The sequence below is a fragment of the Lycium ferocissimum genome, chromosome 3 (assembly GCF_029784015.1).
Source record: "Lycium ferocissimum isolate CSIRO_LF1 chromosome 3, AGI_CSIRO_Lferr_CH_V1, whole genome shotgun sequence".
Lineage (NCBI taxonomy): Eukaryota > Viridiplantae > Streptophyta > Magnoliopsida > Solanales > Solanaceae > Lycium > Lycium ferocissimum.
In genome coordinates, this window is record NC_081344.1 from 11,302,910 (window position 1) to 11,318,621 (window position 15,712).

General features: G+C 31.3%; 2 protein-coding genes across 2 annotated transcripts in view; one reads left to right on the forward strand and one right to left on the reverse strand.

The window, feature by feature from the left end:
- The window catches only part of LOC132049709 (transcription factor MYB1-like), a 64,515-nt gene that overhangs the window by 11,955 nt on the left and 36,848 nt on the right, over positions 1-15,712 (forward strand). The window lies entirely within an intron of this gene.
- LOC132049708 (transcription factor MYB1-like) lies at positions 7,047-9,328 on the reverse strand. The gene is given in 6 exon segments (XM_059440613.1): positions 7,047-7,533; positions 7,536-7,628; positions 7,631-7,734; positions 8,226-8,355; positions 8,471-8,622; positions 9,199-9,328. Coding segments are annotated over 6 exon segments (849 nt in total). The 5' UTR covers positions 9,264-9,328; the 3' UTR covers positions 7,047-7,228.

The window sequence follows — 15,712 nt, forward strand, 5'->3', positions numbered from 1 at the left end:
GGAAGTTTCTATTATAGATGATAGGAAAGAAATTTGAAAGTATTCGAGTAAAAGGTAAGGAATGGCGACCATATATATTAGTAAGTTGATAAAATTCAAGATGGGATATCTTGAGAACTAGCTTAGATCCCAAGACTAGCAAGTAGCAAGGCAGGTGATGGATTTGAATTTCTATATATCACACTTTCTTTATTAGAAATTTTAGTAGCGTTTGGCCATGCTATATGAAATCATAATAATTTCCTTCATATTTTGATTTTAAATAGATGGTTGCACATGCAATTGCACAAAATTTCAACTTCAATTTTATATGATGATTTCAAATCCCAAATTCTTCAAAAGCATGATTTGGGATTCCAAATCATGATTTCAAATCTTTTTAAATGTAAAACTGGCCCATAAGTTTATATTTTGCAAAAAGATTCATAAGTTAGTAGATATATTTTTTAAATATAAAACTTGACTCAAAGTAACAATGTTGGTTCGTATTCTTGGTCATGTGATCGATCGAAATACATGCTCGACGTGAAAGAGATTATCAAATATCTATGTGGGAGGTTTATATTAAAAAAGAGTAGTTACAGTCAATATTTCATGTTCAATTTTCTTTTTTATTGAACTAAGTTCGATTAATAGATGTTGTGTTAACTTTGAAAGGCGCCTTTGGTAGCGTATTAACTTTGTAATAAAATATGATAATTTTGATAGTTTTCAAAATTTATGGGGTTTTTTTGGGTTTATTAGAAAAAATATAACTTAACAAATCCAAATTGTATTCAAACAAAACTTCAACTTCAAATCAACCTAATTCTAAATCACTCATTTCATATGATGATTTCCAAATCACGTCTAAAGGGCACCCATAGTACTCCAGAGTAGCAAGGAGTAGTTTTTCTAAAACAGCTACACTATCGATAGTACTTTTGTTTCTTGGTAAGAGCTTTTGATGCTAATGTTGAGGTTTGTCAAACTTTGGGGTTTTTGATCCTCTACTGTAAATATTTTCTCCTGGTAATAAAATGTCTAATTACTAAAAAAAAAAAAAAAAATTATTCGCGCATCCAGTGGATTCTAGTACTAATAAATTAAAATAATTTTAAAGTTAAAGAACTTCATTCTTCAACTAATCACAGTTACTATTGTCTCATCTTTGAATGGTGAGTAAAGAAGAGTGAGTGTATAACATACATAACAATCAAACTACATTCAGAGACTTTTAGTTCAATCATACCTTTGTGGTTAGTTGGTTATGTAGTATTTGTCCTTGGCAACAACTAAGCTTCAGCTTGAAATAGCTTAAAATTATTGTATTTAATTTATTTGAGAAAAAGGGGTCCAAATTTACACATCATCTTTTGACTATATTTTAATTTAATATTACCCTTAAATTGAAGCTTCTTGAGGAATCAACGGCGAAGAATTAAAAAAAAAAAATCGAACGGCGAAAGAAAAATTAAATCATATCTAACATAGAGCGAGATTATTTGATTCCTAATACTCCGTCCGTCTTAATTTATGTGATATAGTTTGATTAGGTATGAAGTTTAAAAAATAAAACTTTTAAAATTTGCGGTCTAAAACAAACCACATATATTTGTGTGGCTATAAATAATTTCACTAAAGGTAAAAAAGTAAGTTTAAAGATATATTATTTCTAAATATAGAAATGTATTATTTTATTTAAACAGAGACTAAAAAAAAATATATCACATTTGACCCATTTTCTACGGTTATTGTTTGGAAAGAGGACATTTATGTGATGAGTACACATATCTTGATATACTAGATGGCGTACGCTCGCGTCGCCCCAACACTTTGAATTATAGTGTATACATGTGTGTATGTAGTTGTGTTTGGGTAGTGATAATATATATATTTTATTATTATTAATAAACATACATAAGTTTGCCTTTGTTTTATGCATATATATATACACACTATGTTCAAAACACGATTAATATAACATTGTAGTTTATGCTCCATTATCCAAAACTTTATTATATTAGTGTTTGCTACGAATACAAAGTTTGCAAAATTTATTAATACTTTTAAAAGAAGACTTGTTTAAAAGAAACTATTTTCCTCTCTTTGAGACAAAACAATAGCAATATTTAAGCATAAGTTGATACGTTGAATTTTAATTCGATTAATTTAAAGGTGTAAATATTTTATTGTTAATGTATGTGTAGATTGGACTAAATAATACTTATTATTTTTTATCAAATTTTGATTTGGATAATTCTAATTCAAATTATTAAATTAATTTTACATGTTTAAAACGAAACAAAGTAGAAATTTAATTTTCTATTTAAATGAAGAACTACTATTTTTTTTAATTTTTGGTGAATATTCTTGGTTTAGCTCATTTTACTTGTCATGTTGTTTTTTTTTTTTAAGGAAACGTCAATTAGAATTGAACTTGACTAATTTACATTATTTATTATTTGATCTCCATTTAATATTATTTTTTCTTTTACGACATTAATCTCTTTTCACATTTATTAGAGTAAGAATAAAAATGAAAAAGTAATTAAATTCTATCTTATTTTAAAATATAAAATATTTTAAGTATATTTATTTTAGTAAACATAACAAATAAATGACATATTGGAATAGCAAATGTGATTTAAATATCTAGATTAGATCTCGGGCTAATATAAGAAAGAAAGGAAATTGTATGATTTATTACTCATAGCCTTTAAAGAAAAGCAATAATATGGCGTCCACCTTTTACCGTACAATAATTTCATTTGCTCCCACTAATGGGTTGATACGTATGTGTGACGTAATCCACCATTATTGACTTAATGGGAGATACTTTGGAAATTACATGGATATTGCTTGATTTTTTAATATGAGTCCACGTTTTTTTTTTTTTTTTGATATTGCTTATTTTTTAATATGAGGTCCACGTTTTTTTTTATTTTTGATATTGCTTGATTTTTTAACATGGGGTGCACTTTTTTTTTTTTTTTTTTTTAACATGAGTTGGAGGTGGACGTGACGAAACCACAACTCATGCTTCTAATATATACTAGATGGCCTATGCCCGTCTTTCCCATTATTTGGATTATAGTATATCTATGTATATGTAGTTGTGTTTATATATATATATATATATTTTTTTTTATATTGATAACAAACATACATATGTTTGTCTTGTTTTTAATGGATATATATATATATATATATATACACACACTATGTTCAAAATACAATTAATATAACATTGTAGTTTGTGATAATCCCGTATCTAAAACTTTATTATATTCGTGTTTGCTACGAAAATTTATTAATACTTTTTAAAAGAGAAGACTTGTTTAAAAGAAAACTATTTTCCTTTCTTTGAGATAAAACAATAGCAATATTTAAGCATCTCAATTTTAATTCGACTAATTTAAAGGTGTAAAATATTTATTATTTTTTATCATTTTGATTTGAATAATTCTAATTCAAATTATTAAATTAATTTTACATGTTTAAAACGAAACAAAGTAGAAATTGATTTTCTATTTAAACGAAGAAATGCTATTTTTTAATTTTTGGTAAATATTCTCGGTTTAGCTCATTTTACTTGTCATATTGTCTTTTGCATGGTTTTTTAAGGAAACGTGAATTAGAATTATAATTTGACTAATTTACCTTATTCATTATTTAATCTTCATTTGATATTAATCTCTTTTCACATTTATTAAAGTAAGAATAAAAATAAAAAAGTAATTAAATTCTATCTTATTTTAAAATATAAATATTTTAAGTATATTTATTTTAGTAAACATAACAAATAAATGACATGGCGGAATAGCAAATACGAGCGATTAAATATTTTGAAAAAAGTAATAATATAGGGTCCATGTTTTTGATGTGCAATAATTTCATTTACTCCCACTAATGGGTTAATATGCATGTGGCAATGAATCCACAATTATTGACTTGATGGGGATACTTTGGGAATTACATGAGTATTGTTTGATTTTTTAATATATGGGGTGCACTTTTTTTTTTTTTGACATTGCTTTTTTTTTTTTTAATATGGGGTCCACTTTTTTTTTCATGAGTTTGGAGAGGGTGTCCACTTTTTTTTTCCTTTTTTTTTTTTAATATTATTTGGCGCTTTTAGTATGGGGTCCACCTTTTTTTTTTTTTTTAAAGAGTGCCTAACGACGAAGCATGGGTAAACCGATGCTTCTATATAGTAGAAAAATAGAAATATAATAAAGTATTTCTATTTATTTTTTAGAAGAGTTGGTAATATAAAGTATAAAATATATTTTTGCCCTTAAATAAAAAAGTGGATGGGACCACAATGGATTTTTTTGCCCTTAAATAAAAAGTAGGGCCAAGACGCGAGACTGACGATCTTGCTCTCTATAAACTAGCTCTTCTATATAGTAGAAAGTAATACATATATTATGTTCAAAACACGATTAATATAACATTGTAGTTTTGTTGTGCTCCGTATCCAAAACTTTATTATATTAGTGTTTGCTACTAATGCAAAGTTGGCAAAAATTTATTAATACTTTTTAAAAAAGAAGACTTATTTAAAGGAAAACTATTTTTCTCTCTTTGAGATAAAACAATAGTCAAGAATATTTAAGCATCGGTGATACTTTGAATTTTGATTCGATTAATTTAAAAGTGTAAAATATTCTATTGTTAATGTATGTAGATTGGGCCTAAACAATACCTATTATTTTTATCAAATTTTGATTTGGATAATTCTAATTCAAATTATTATATTAATTTTACATGTTTAAAATGAAACAAAGTAGAAATTTGATTTTCTATTTAAATGAAGAACTTCTATTTTTTTAATTTTTAGTAAATATTTTTGGTTTAACTCATTTTACTTGTCATGTTGTCTTTTGCACGGTTTTTTAAGAAACGTCAATTAGAATTATAATTTCACTAATTTGCCTTATTTATTATTTGATCTCCAATTAATAGTATTTTTTTCTTTTATGACATTAATCTCTTTTCACATTTATTAGAGTAAGGAAAAAATGAAAAAGTAATTAAATTCTATCTTATTTTAATATATAAGTATTTTAAGTATGTTGCTGTACAATAATTTCATTTGCTCCACTAATGGGTTGATACGCATGTGGCAATGAATCTATCATTATTGATTTAATGAGATACTTTGGAAATTACATGAATATTGTTTGATTTTTTAATATGGGATGCACTTTTTTTTTACATTGTTTGTTTTTTTAATATGGGATTCACTTTTTTTTTTTAATATTGCTTGATTTTGTTAATATGGGGTCTACTTTTTTTTTCCCGTGAGTTTGGAGATAGTGAGTTCTACTTTTTTTTTTTTTAATATTGGTTGGTGTTTTATATGGGGCTCACACTTTTTTTTTATTAATGGAACGGATCACGAAAAAGTTCAGCCAACCGGCTCTTCTATATAGTTAATAATTTATATTTTCTCAATTTCACCAACAAATTAAAGTACTGCTTCGAATTGAGAGTAAGTTTCCCAGTAAAGAAACATCTAGTTAGTTTCCCAGTAAAGAAACACCTAGTTAATTAGTCCTTCCACTATTGTCTACTTCTTCTGCCCTTTTCCGTACGTACGTATCTTCCTGACGTCCTTTCCCTAGTTGTTTTCCCACCTTTGTCTTTCTCTCTTCTTTCATGCAAGGATTTCTCGAGATATTTTAGAATGGACTTGTCATAAAAAAAGGTGTACAAAATGACAATGAAAACTCATAAGCAGATCTGAGCAAGTATAATGTGATGGACCTATGACATATAGAAAAAACTCAAAATGGAGATTTCCTAGATATTTCTTCTTTTCTTTGACACAGATTTTTTCCCTATGTTGAGAAGGGTTAATTTCCACGTAATGTTTGGAGTTCTCTTGTTTACCATGGTTATTTTTAGGTTTGATATAATCATTGATCAGTACGGATAAGATTTACCTTTACTTTATACCCATTAATTAAATCAATATACTACAACTGGCGTGATTTATTTACTCCCCCAACTTTGTTTATCAGAGCTTGATTTATGCGCTTAAACTTAGCCCTGGAAGGTTCAAGTTGAACACTGATGGTTGCAGCAAAGGAAATCCAAAAATTCAGGAGGATCTTCTAAGGGATGACAATAGTCAGTTGATCATGGCTTACTCAGAATACTATATGGAGAATGCTCTAATAATGTAGCAGAATCCAAGACCTTTATATTCTCTATGGAATCCAATGGTACATTACAAATGAATTCAGGAATGGGGATATTGAATCTGACTCTATGATCATCATCAACATGATCAATGATCAAAATAATGTCAATATAGGCACATTCTGCATTTCATAAGCCAGATCAACAACTTGAAGAAATAAGGCAACTTCAAGTTCCATCATTGCTACGGGAAGTAAATAATCTTGCAGGTGAGAGACAAAAACAAAATTCACTCTTCACAGAGAATATGACCCTACCTAATGGGGCTAAAAACTGGTTGAAGTATGACATAGAAGGAATCCCACGGAATACGAGCTCAAAGGAAGGCCTTTACTTTTGATAATGATTAAATAAGCTTGGATTTTTGGTTTGGTGATATGTATAATGCTCTTCTGGTAATTAAGGAACTTGGAAGTTTCTGATGTCTAATCCCATGTACTGCGACCTTTTTTGAACAAGGATGAATTGTTCATCCTTATTTCTCAAGGTGGCTTGGACAAAAATCAATACACCGGCTTTGTACTTTTATTACAATTAATACATAGATTAGGCAATGCCTAATCACCACCAATGGTGATTTTTTTTTTAATTTTAAAATACATAGATTTTTGTAATAGTGAATATTTTTAAATTTAAATTTAAATTAATCCACAGATCTTTAGATTTAAAGTAAATTTTGGATCAATTAAAAGGCCATCAAAATGATCCAAGAATGTAAATAAATAGTTTAGTTTATGTAATGGTTTTTCACACTATCAAATCATCCTACATATAAACAAGCTCTCCTTGAAATATGAGAATATTTATAATCTTGAAAATGAGGCATGTTACTTATTATAACATTGAAAAGCTAGTGAACTGATGGTGTAAATCCATGGTATATTTATAACTTAAACTCTACAATGAAAATAGTGATAGATCCTACTTGTATTTGGGATACAAAGTTCAAACAACTTAGAATAGAATGTATCCCTATTACAAGTACACAATATCAAATACCATTAATAGATGTTCTTAATGCTACTGATGGATGAAGCTAATTAAGTAGATTCCATAGGTCAATATCAGCGGAAAAGTCATCCGAATTACCACTTTGTCCTTGTTGCATGGGTGGTGAAATTTCCTCATGCAACAAACTTTGTAACATATTTTCTTCATCAAAGCTCCCAAATGCTTCTGCTTCTTCCTCAATTTCATTGCAATTTTCCAGTAAACTTGTCCACCATTGAACTCCCTCGTCTACCGATGTCGTTTCATCTGTTGGCTTCTCACAAATATTTAGTATTTCATTGTTGTGTGCGTTTTTATCTACTGTGTTTGTGATACTTTTGTTGCTGCAAAAGAAACATTCTTTGCACTACTTGATGTGAAGGTTCGAGGTCGAGGTCTTAGTATGGTGTTTTCTGTGATCTTGAGGGCATTATTGTACTTTCTCTCTCTTGTCGATGAGGAGCAGTTAACTTCCTCTGTAGGTGTGTGTTCCAGTAGTTTTTGACATCGTTTGCTGTTCTTCCCGGAAGTCTACCCGCGATGAGTGACCATCTAATTAAGCAAAAAAGATATAAAAAAATACATAACATCAAAGACAACTTTCTATGCATAATGACTAGTAAATTTTAAACATGATATGGTATTTCTTTGGTTTGTAAAAATATCTGTTCAAAATCTCTTAGACTTATTATTGGTAACAATCTTAGAGATTCTATTTCTATAAATATGGTTAATTAATATATTACCAAAAATGAAGATACTTTTAATAGAGGGGTAATTTTACAAAGAGCTGTTATAAGATGGTTGTTGCTGTTATAGGTAAAATGTTATTATAGAGAGGTAAAATATAACATAAAAAATCGATTCCGAGAAAAACTTGATTGTTATAGTAAGGAGTCGTTATATAAGGATGGTGTTATAGAGAGACCTAACTGTAGTTATCTTTAAATCTTATAAGTAGTGTTAAAGATATCATGCCTTCCTATAACATAGTAATTTTAAATCCACCTCTATATTCGTAAAGTGTTTGAAAATGAACTTGCCTGTTGCCTAAGAGCTTATGAAGCCTCAAGATAAGATCAACTTCCTCAGAAGAGAAGTCACCTCTCTTTATATGTGGCCTTAGATAATTCAGCCACCTCAGTCTACAACTCTTCCTGCATCTATTTAGACCTGCACATATTCACATATATCAGACATATGCACATACTCTTATCTAGTGGAATAATATAAGTTATACTCAATCGTACTTCTCTTCTAGAGAGTATGGTATCAGAATTATTATTACCAGCTCTAATGGGAACTTGATGCCATTTTCCTTCACCGTACTTTTGAATGCATTTTCTCAAAAGAAGATCTTCTTCTTCAGTCCATGCACCTTTCCTCACTCCAGATGATTTAGTAATAGTAACACTAGTATTCATCATGATACGGGTCACACTGCAAAATGACGCCAAAAGGGCAAAAAAACGAACTCCAATGATTGAGGATAGGCAAAGCACGTGACTTAAAGTTAAAATATATCTTCCCTCTTTTCTAATCTAAGGGCCCGGTTGGACATGAATTTATTTTCTTTTTTAGGCAAAAAAGTATTTTTAATTTTACGATATTAAATTAAAAATACTTCCTCTATTCCAAATTATGTGAGAATTTTCGCTTTATCAAAGTTAAACAAAATTTTGACGATTCATTCTTAAGCCCTTTAAATATTTTAAAATTGTTAATTATTGTTACCAATATATAGTAGAATACTTTTATGTAGTTTTAAAGATGGAAATTATTTTCAAAAATCATAAAGATTGCGTACGTCCAGCTTCATGGCGAAAATAAAGAAATTTGACTCTTGAGTCCGAACCTTGTCACATAAATGAGACGAAAGGAGTATATATGTAATGTACCAAATATTCTTTAAATCTTTTAGTAAAATTTTGAACTCTAGAAAGGTACTTATCAAATATAAAGAGTAAGACGCTAACATTAAAAGGAATAAAATAGTAAAACACGAATAGAAAAGACCTTAGTGTGTTGGCCTGCTTGTTGTGGGTGTGGCTTGTTCCTTCCTCAACTTTATTAAAAGTCATATTTGAGGCTCACTATATAGACAGGATTGGAAAGTAGAAGCCCCCCAAAAGAACGGGACGTGGACGGATGTTAATCACGAGTGAGGGTTTCATGCAAAGTGCCATTTTGTAATAAATAGCACTGTCCTTCTCAACCTAAAGGGTCCATATCTGTTAAGCCCCTTACCTCTCTTCGTGGCATTATGCACTAGACACTACTGCTCTATTGTCCTCTTTCACTTGCTTCAGGGTCCCCTTCACTGTTACGTGTGTTGTTTACTTTGTCTCGTTTGGTAGCATGTATAAGATTTATATTGAACAATGGCGGAGTCCATTGTGACACCCTTCGACAAAAGATTTCACTGTAGATATAAGGTTAAAATTATTTTTTTATATACATATAGTAGATGTTGGGATACAGAAAGCGAGGCTAAGATGTTTCGAACATGTACGGAGGGATCCAGGAATGCTTCAGTGCGAGAGATGTGAGAGGATATGCTAATGGTATGACGGTTTCGGAGAGGGACATGACTTTAGATAGGAGGTTATGGATAAAATAGATAAGGGTAGAAAGGTTAGTAGGTAGTTGAGCGTTGCCTTACTTATTCGTTCACACTAGTAGTCGTAGACTTTTTATCTTCTTTGAATTGTCTTGTCCTTGTCTTGAGGCGGCCCAGGAAACAACCTCTACCTCGCAAGGTAGGGGTAATTAAGGCTTTGGTGCTTGTCTTCATACAGGGTTTGGAATAACCTCTCCGCCTCCCAGAGAGGGGTAATACTCTACTCATAGGACCACTGCTTTGTAGGATTTCCTTGGGTATGTTTTTGTTGTCTATAGAAATCTATTGGTATTGCTAATGTCATGATTTATATTATATAAGAATAGTGCGAAGAGGGTTCTCATTTTTTCCCCTCCCACCCGCAGGCTCCCACTTTTGCTCCCTTGGCAGTGACTACCATAACCTTGAGAGTTGAAAGTGGAAGGTGTTACTATCTGAGCAACCCCCCTGTCACTGAAGATGGTCTATAACCAATAGTACATACATTAGTTATACATAGGTCAAAAATAATACTTCCTCTGTCCCAATTTATGTGATACCTTTCACATTTTTAATCTATCTCAAAAGAATAATTTCTATATTTAGAAACAATTTAAATTTTTGCGATGATTTACAGCCACAGAAATATCTAAGGCTGGTTTTGGATCACAAATTTCAATAGTCATCCTTTATCACTTAAAATCCGTTCCTAGCTAAATGGTGCCATATAAATTGAAACAGAGGGAGTACTAAACAAGGACTTAAATAATATCAAAGCTATATAACACCTCTTGTCAGACGACCCTTGAGCGTCTTACTCTTTTTTTTCTTTTTTGGTTGGTTTCAAAAATAAGTATTTTAAATGACTTATTTAAGATAATAAGATTAAAAGTCATTTTGATACACTATACACATATTCAACTTGAGACCGCACGGCTTAAAAGTCTCCTTTCTTTTCTTAAATTTCATATGCCTAATTAAACTAAGAGACTTGAGTTGAAACGGAAGGAATATTCTATGTGTTTGCGGGAACTCAATAGCTTTAGTTCTAACGTTTGTAATTATTTTTAAAAAATTACTTAACATCTATATATAAATTGTCAAAAATCTAGAACCATAAACCCAAAATCTTAACTCCACCTGAACTTATCAACTCTTTTTTGCATTGACCTAAATGAAGAATAACCAACACAAAAAATTATTCTTTACATTTCATATTAAATTAATGTCTTATTCTCCTTTTTAGTTTGTTTTTAAAAAAAATATTTCTTTTCCTATTTGATAATTTTTCAATTCCAACAATATTTTATGAGTTGCAACAGCATAAGTTTTAAAATACTTTAATACATTATATATATTTTGGCTTAAAAATAAAAATATTCTTTTATCCTTTAAATTTGGATCTAATCAACAAAATACAGTTAAATTAAAACAGGAGAGTAAAACTGTAAAAGCATCTTCTTATTTGGCAATGTGAAAATCAATATGGTTTGTAGATGTGCATTAGAAAGCATCCACGAAGAGAGTTCCTTCGCCACACGCTCGCAAAATATAAGCGTTTACCAAGGAGTTACTATACTAGGAGGCCGTTTGGCTTAACTTATAAGTTGATAAGCTGTTTTCAGCTATTTTTAGTGTTTGGTAATTGAACATAAAGCCGTTTTGTCTTAAAATAAGTTGGCCGGTTGCCGCTATCTTAAAAAAAACAGCTTTATAAACTCTTAAAAATTTGTTTTTTTAAAGCCCATTCATACGCGCTCTAAAGAATCAAACAATTTTTTTATTATTATAATTAATTTTTTCAACTTTTTATAATATTTTGAATCATTAGCTAAGTTGACTTAGTCATACTTTCGATATAAGTTTCAAACATATAAAGTTTACCTTAAGAAATTTAAAGAACTTTTTTAATACTAATTAAAATTAAGTATTTTGACAATCATACTTGCACCCTTTTACATAAATTGACAGACGAAATACAAACAAAAGAATAAGTGGCGACAAGAGAGAGGCGACAACTTGCATAAGGTTTTGCCAAAAAAACATGTGCTTTTAACTGAAAGGCTTACACGTACAGCTCCTTAAACTTATCAATATTTCATTTAGACACTTATATTTATTAGACATGACATGCTGATGTGGCGGAGTGTGTACTTCCCACCCTTTCTACACGCGTGAAAACCTTGAAAAAGGGTAATTACTTTTTATTTTTTTTCATTTTTTATTCCTTTCCAATTTCTCCTACTTCCTGACTCTCTCTCCAAAAAAAGCTTTTTTTTTCTTTGACAAACCCAATCCTTCACCTTCAATTTCAAACACCATTGTTGCTGGTATAATAGCGTTGCTAGAAAAAAATGAACCAAGTTTTGATTTCTGAAGAATCAAACTCGAATCTGATTCCCGTTTTAAAACTATAAAACTTCTTCTTGTTTAAAAGATAAAAAGCTTGGTTTAGGTCCAAGTTAGATTCTTGTCCAGAAGGTAAAAGTTATGAAATTTAAAGATTTTGGACCCGTTTTCCTGGAATGTTGATTGCAGTGTATATGGCGTATTTGAGGAGCTGTGTCTAGTTCATGTCTAGAACACTTGTATTAGAGAGATAGCCACTTCTAAACATTCAGTGACAATAGTAGCGTCAGAGACAAAAAACTTAAAAAGAATACTCCTTCAAAATCAGATTTAATTTGATTTGCCAGAAAACTTTATGGTATCTCAACCAAATCCAACAGTGTTGATTCTTTCTTGTAATGTTTGTCAAGAAGGAGAGAGAGATTGTGAGAAGAGAAATAATCAGTGTCAAAAGAAGAACAAAAAAGACGGAAGAAGAAGAACTGACAAAACGTGTACTGTGTTTTTTGGTTGTCTTTTCCTATATTTTTATTGACACGTGTTTGCTTTACTTGCCTATTGCCACCTAGCTTGCGTCGTATATTTACACGAATTTGAACTTTGCCGAAGATTGAGTGATATGTGTCTAATTGACACATTTTACGCATAGATCAAATGTTTATTAGGTGATAGAACTGAGGGGTTTAAATGGAAAATTTTGACAAGTTCGAAGGGCTGTACATGTATTTAGCCTAACCGAAACGTACATCAAGTTCCAAATAATTAAAAGGACACAAGGAAAAGGAAATAAAAGAGCAGTGGAAAAAAGAAAAGATAGTTATCAAAAAAAGGGAAGATAATAGAAATACGCAAGGTATAAGAAATTTGTAGTTGATTTCGACAGGACGAGATCGAGACAAGAGGGTTCTTTTTCAAATTTGACTTTGTTTTACACTCTTACCGTGCTTGGTTTTATATGACTTTTTTATGTGAGTCCAAAAATATTTAATGACAATTAAACTTCAAATTTTTGATCTTACTATGAAGAAGGATTTATAACCCACGATTTTAAATTTTAAATCACAAATTTCAAAAGCATTTCTCTTTTTTTTAAAAAAAAAAATTCATATTCATTCTAACATCTTACTTTATAAATGAAACGAATGATACTTCTTGTGTCCCAATTTATGTGGCATCATTTGTTTAGGAATGAAGTTTAAGAAAAAATAAGATTTTGAGTTTGCAATTCAAAGCAAGCCTTAGATATTAACGTGTCCTTTAGATAAAATTAAATCGTTTAAATATCGAAAGGTAAAATATTTTTGAGACATCTTAAAAGGAAAGTGTGACGGAGAATACTATTTTCTTAAGGACACATTACAAAAGAGAAAGGAGAGGGGCACTTGAAATAAGTTGAATTTTCTTTAACGAAAAACTACACAAAATGCCCACTAACGAGACAAAATAATTACGAGAATACCCTTTAATTTTATAGACTAATGTCGTTTTTTTCTCTTATCCAGAGTACCCCGCATGGCTTGTTCCTCCATTATACCATATTAGTATATGGTGTATATTATGATGGTATCATGAGGGGTAGAAGAGTATAGATCTCATTGAAGGATTGAAGCAGTCATGCGTGATGTCATTGTATATATATAAATAATGGTATCATAGATATTTTTTTTTAGGAAAGCGTGTTTTTTGAATGAATGAACATGATCTCTATGATACCTTAACTAGGTATATTAAATATACCATATGGTATCATTGGTGATGAGTGTTTTTTGAAGAAATGAAAGAAATCATGTATGATGTCGTACATGGTATATAAGATACGATATTGGTATCATATATAGTTTTGAAGGCATCCGAATAAATAAAATTTTGTTGATATATCCAAAGCTTGTAGCGTAAAAGCTGACATTAGTTTATCAGCATCTTTCCTCAGCATCTTTTCTAGTAGACTGAAATAATAATAATAATAATAATAATAATAATAATAATAATAATAATAATAATAATAAGTAATTTTATTCAGTGGAACAGAAGGGAAAGATTCAAATAATGTTGAAATACCAAACCAATTAAAGTACAACGTGGACTAACATTGTGATCTTTGAAAAGCCCCCATCAATATTGTTTAACCTTAAAATGTAGAACAATTAAATTTGTGCGTGATGCCAAAGATATGTGGCTAAATTCAATTCAAGATTAAATAGCGAGATATGTCAAGAAAGTGAACAAGAAACGCGAGATCTAACCAAATGTTAAATACGTATGGCCTCGGGTATAGAAATCGAGGTCGATACCCTTTTGTTACAAGCTCTCACGAGGGTATAATAAAAATGAACTTAGAACGGATGGAGAGCCCCGATTGATAAGATTCTTATGATTGTTGATATAAACTATTTTCTCTCGCTAACATTGCCAACCCCTTTCATGAATGATGACCTCCTCTTTATATAGTAGAAGGAGTTTCAACCCTAGTACAATTCTAAATAAAGCAAGTAAATCTGGTGACAGCTGTATTGCCGAGATCGACGCCGAAATATCGGGGTGAGGACGGATATTTCAGTCTTCCACTAATGGCAGTCAATTGCCCTTCCTTCATCGGCTCATCCCGGCCCGAACTCGAAGCCACGTTCCCGGTGAGACGGTCGTGCACCGTATTCGAACATATCTATAATAACGGGAAACCGAGCATGCCTGTGTCCTCGGTTTTACCCGTATACGGATAGTCCCCCGTTCCCGAGGGCACGATTCGACGGCGGGGAATGACCACGAATAAGCTGACGACGCCTCCTAACCCGGAACGGGACCTTTAAGTCAAATCTCACTGCGCGTCTTTGGTCGTTATTATCTTTTTGGGGAATCCTCGCTTGTATCGGAAATTCTTGATGCGGCTACGGATCTCTTAAATCTCTTCTATATAAAGCCCGTATCTTCTTTCTTTCCCATGCATATGCATATATTTGCGAATCTCACTTTGTTCTACATCTAAACCTACGTATTCTGCATTGAGACCATAATACTCTTCGGATCTTAATCTTGTTCCGGGGTGAGAATACCCTTTGCTAAGAGGACTTCCACGGTCATGGCCTACGTACGAATTCCGACTCGGGGTGAAGATCGGTCTTCATTCGTACCATCGGTACAGGCAGTTACGATAGGGGTTAGAAGAATCTGTTTGGTATTATCCCGTCGGGTTTATTTATACGAATGACCACAAGGTCCTTTGCAACATTGACCGGTGGAAGATTTAGTCTTATGTCGGAGATAGCGCGTTACTACGGTCGAGGAAGATTGCCATCCGACGCGGACCTCGACCCTTCTCCCCGTTGAGAGGTGTGAAAAATAAATCGTCACGTTCCGGTTACTCGTTGTTATACACGTATTCCTTTGCCATAGGGTTCGCCTACCGTTCATAGAATAATCGAAGACTTGCTATCGATATCGAGTATGTATTGAGCGAGATCGCCCGCAAATTTGGAGGCACCGTGTTTTGTATTGAGAAGTTGTGCTTACGCCGGAGTCGGCTTGCAACCGATCACTTGCTTCATTTATATATACCTCGGGTGATCCGAGGGGTATTGATTGATT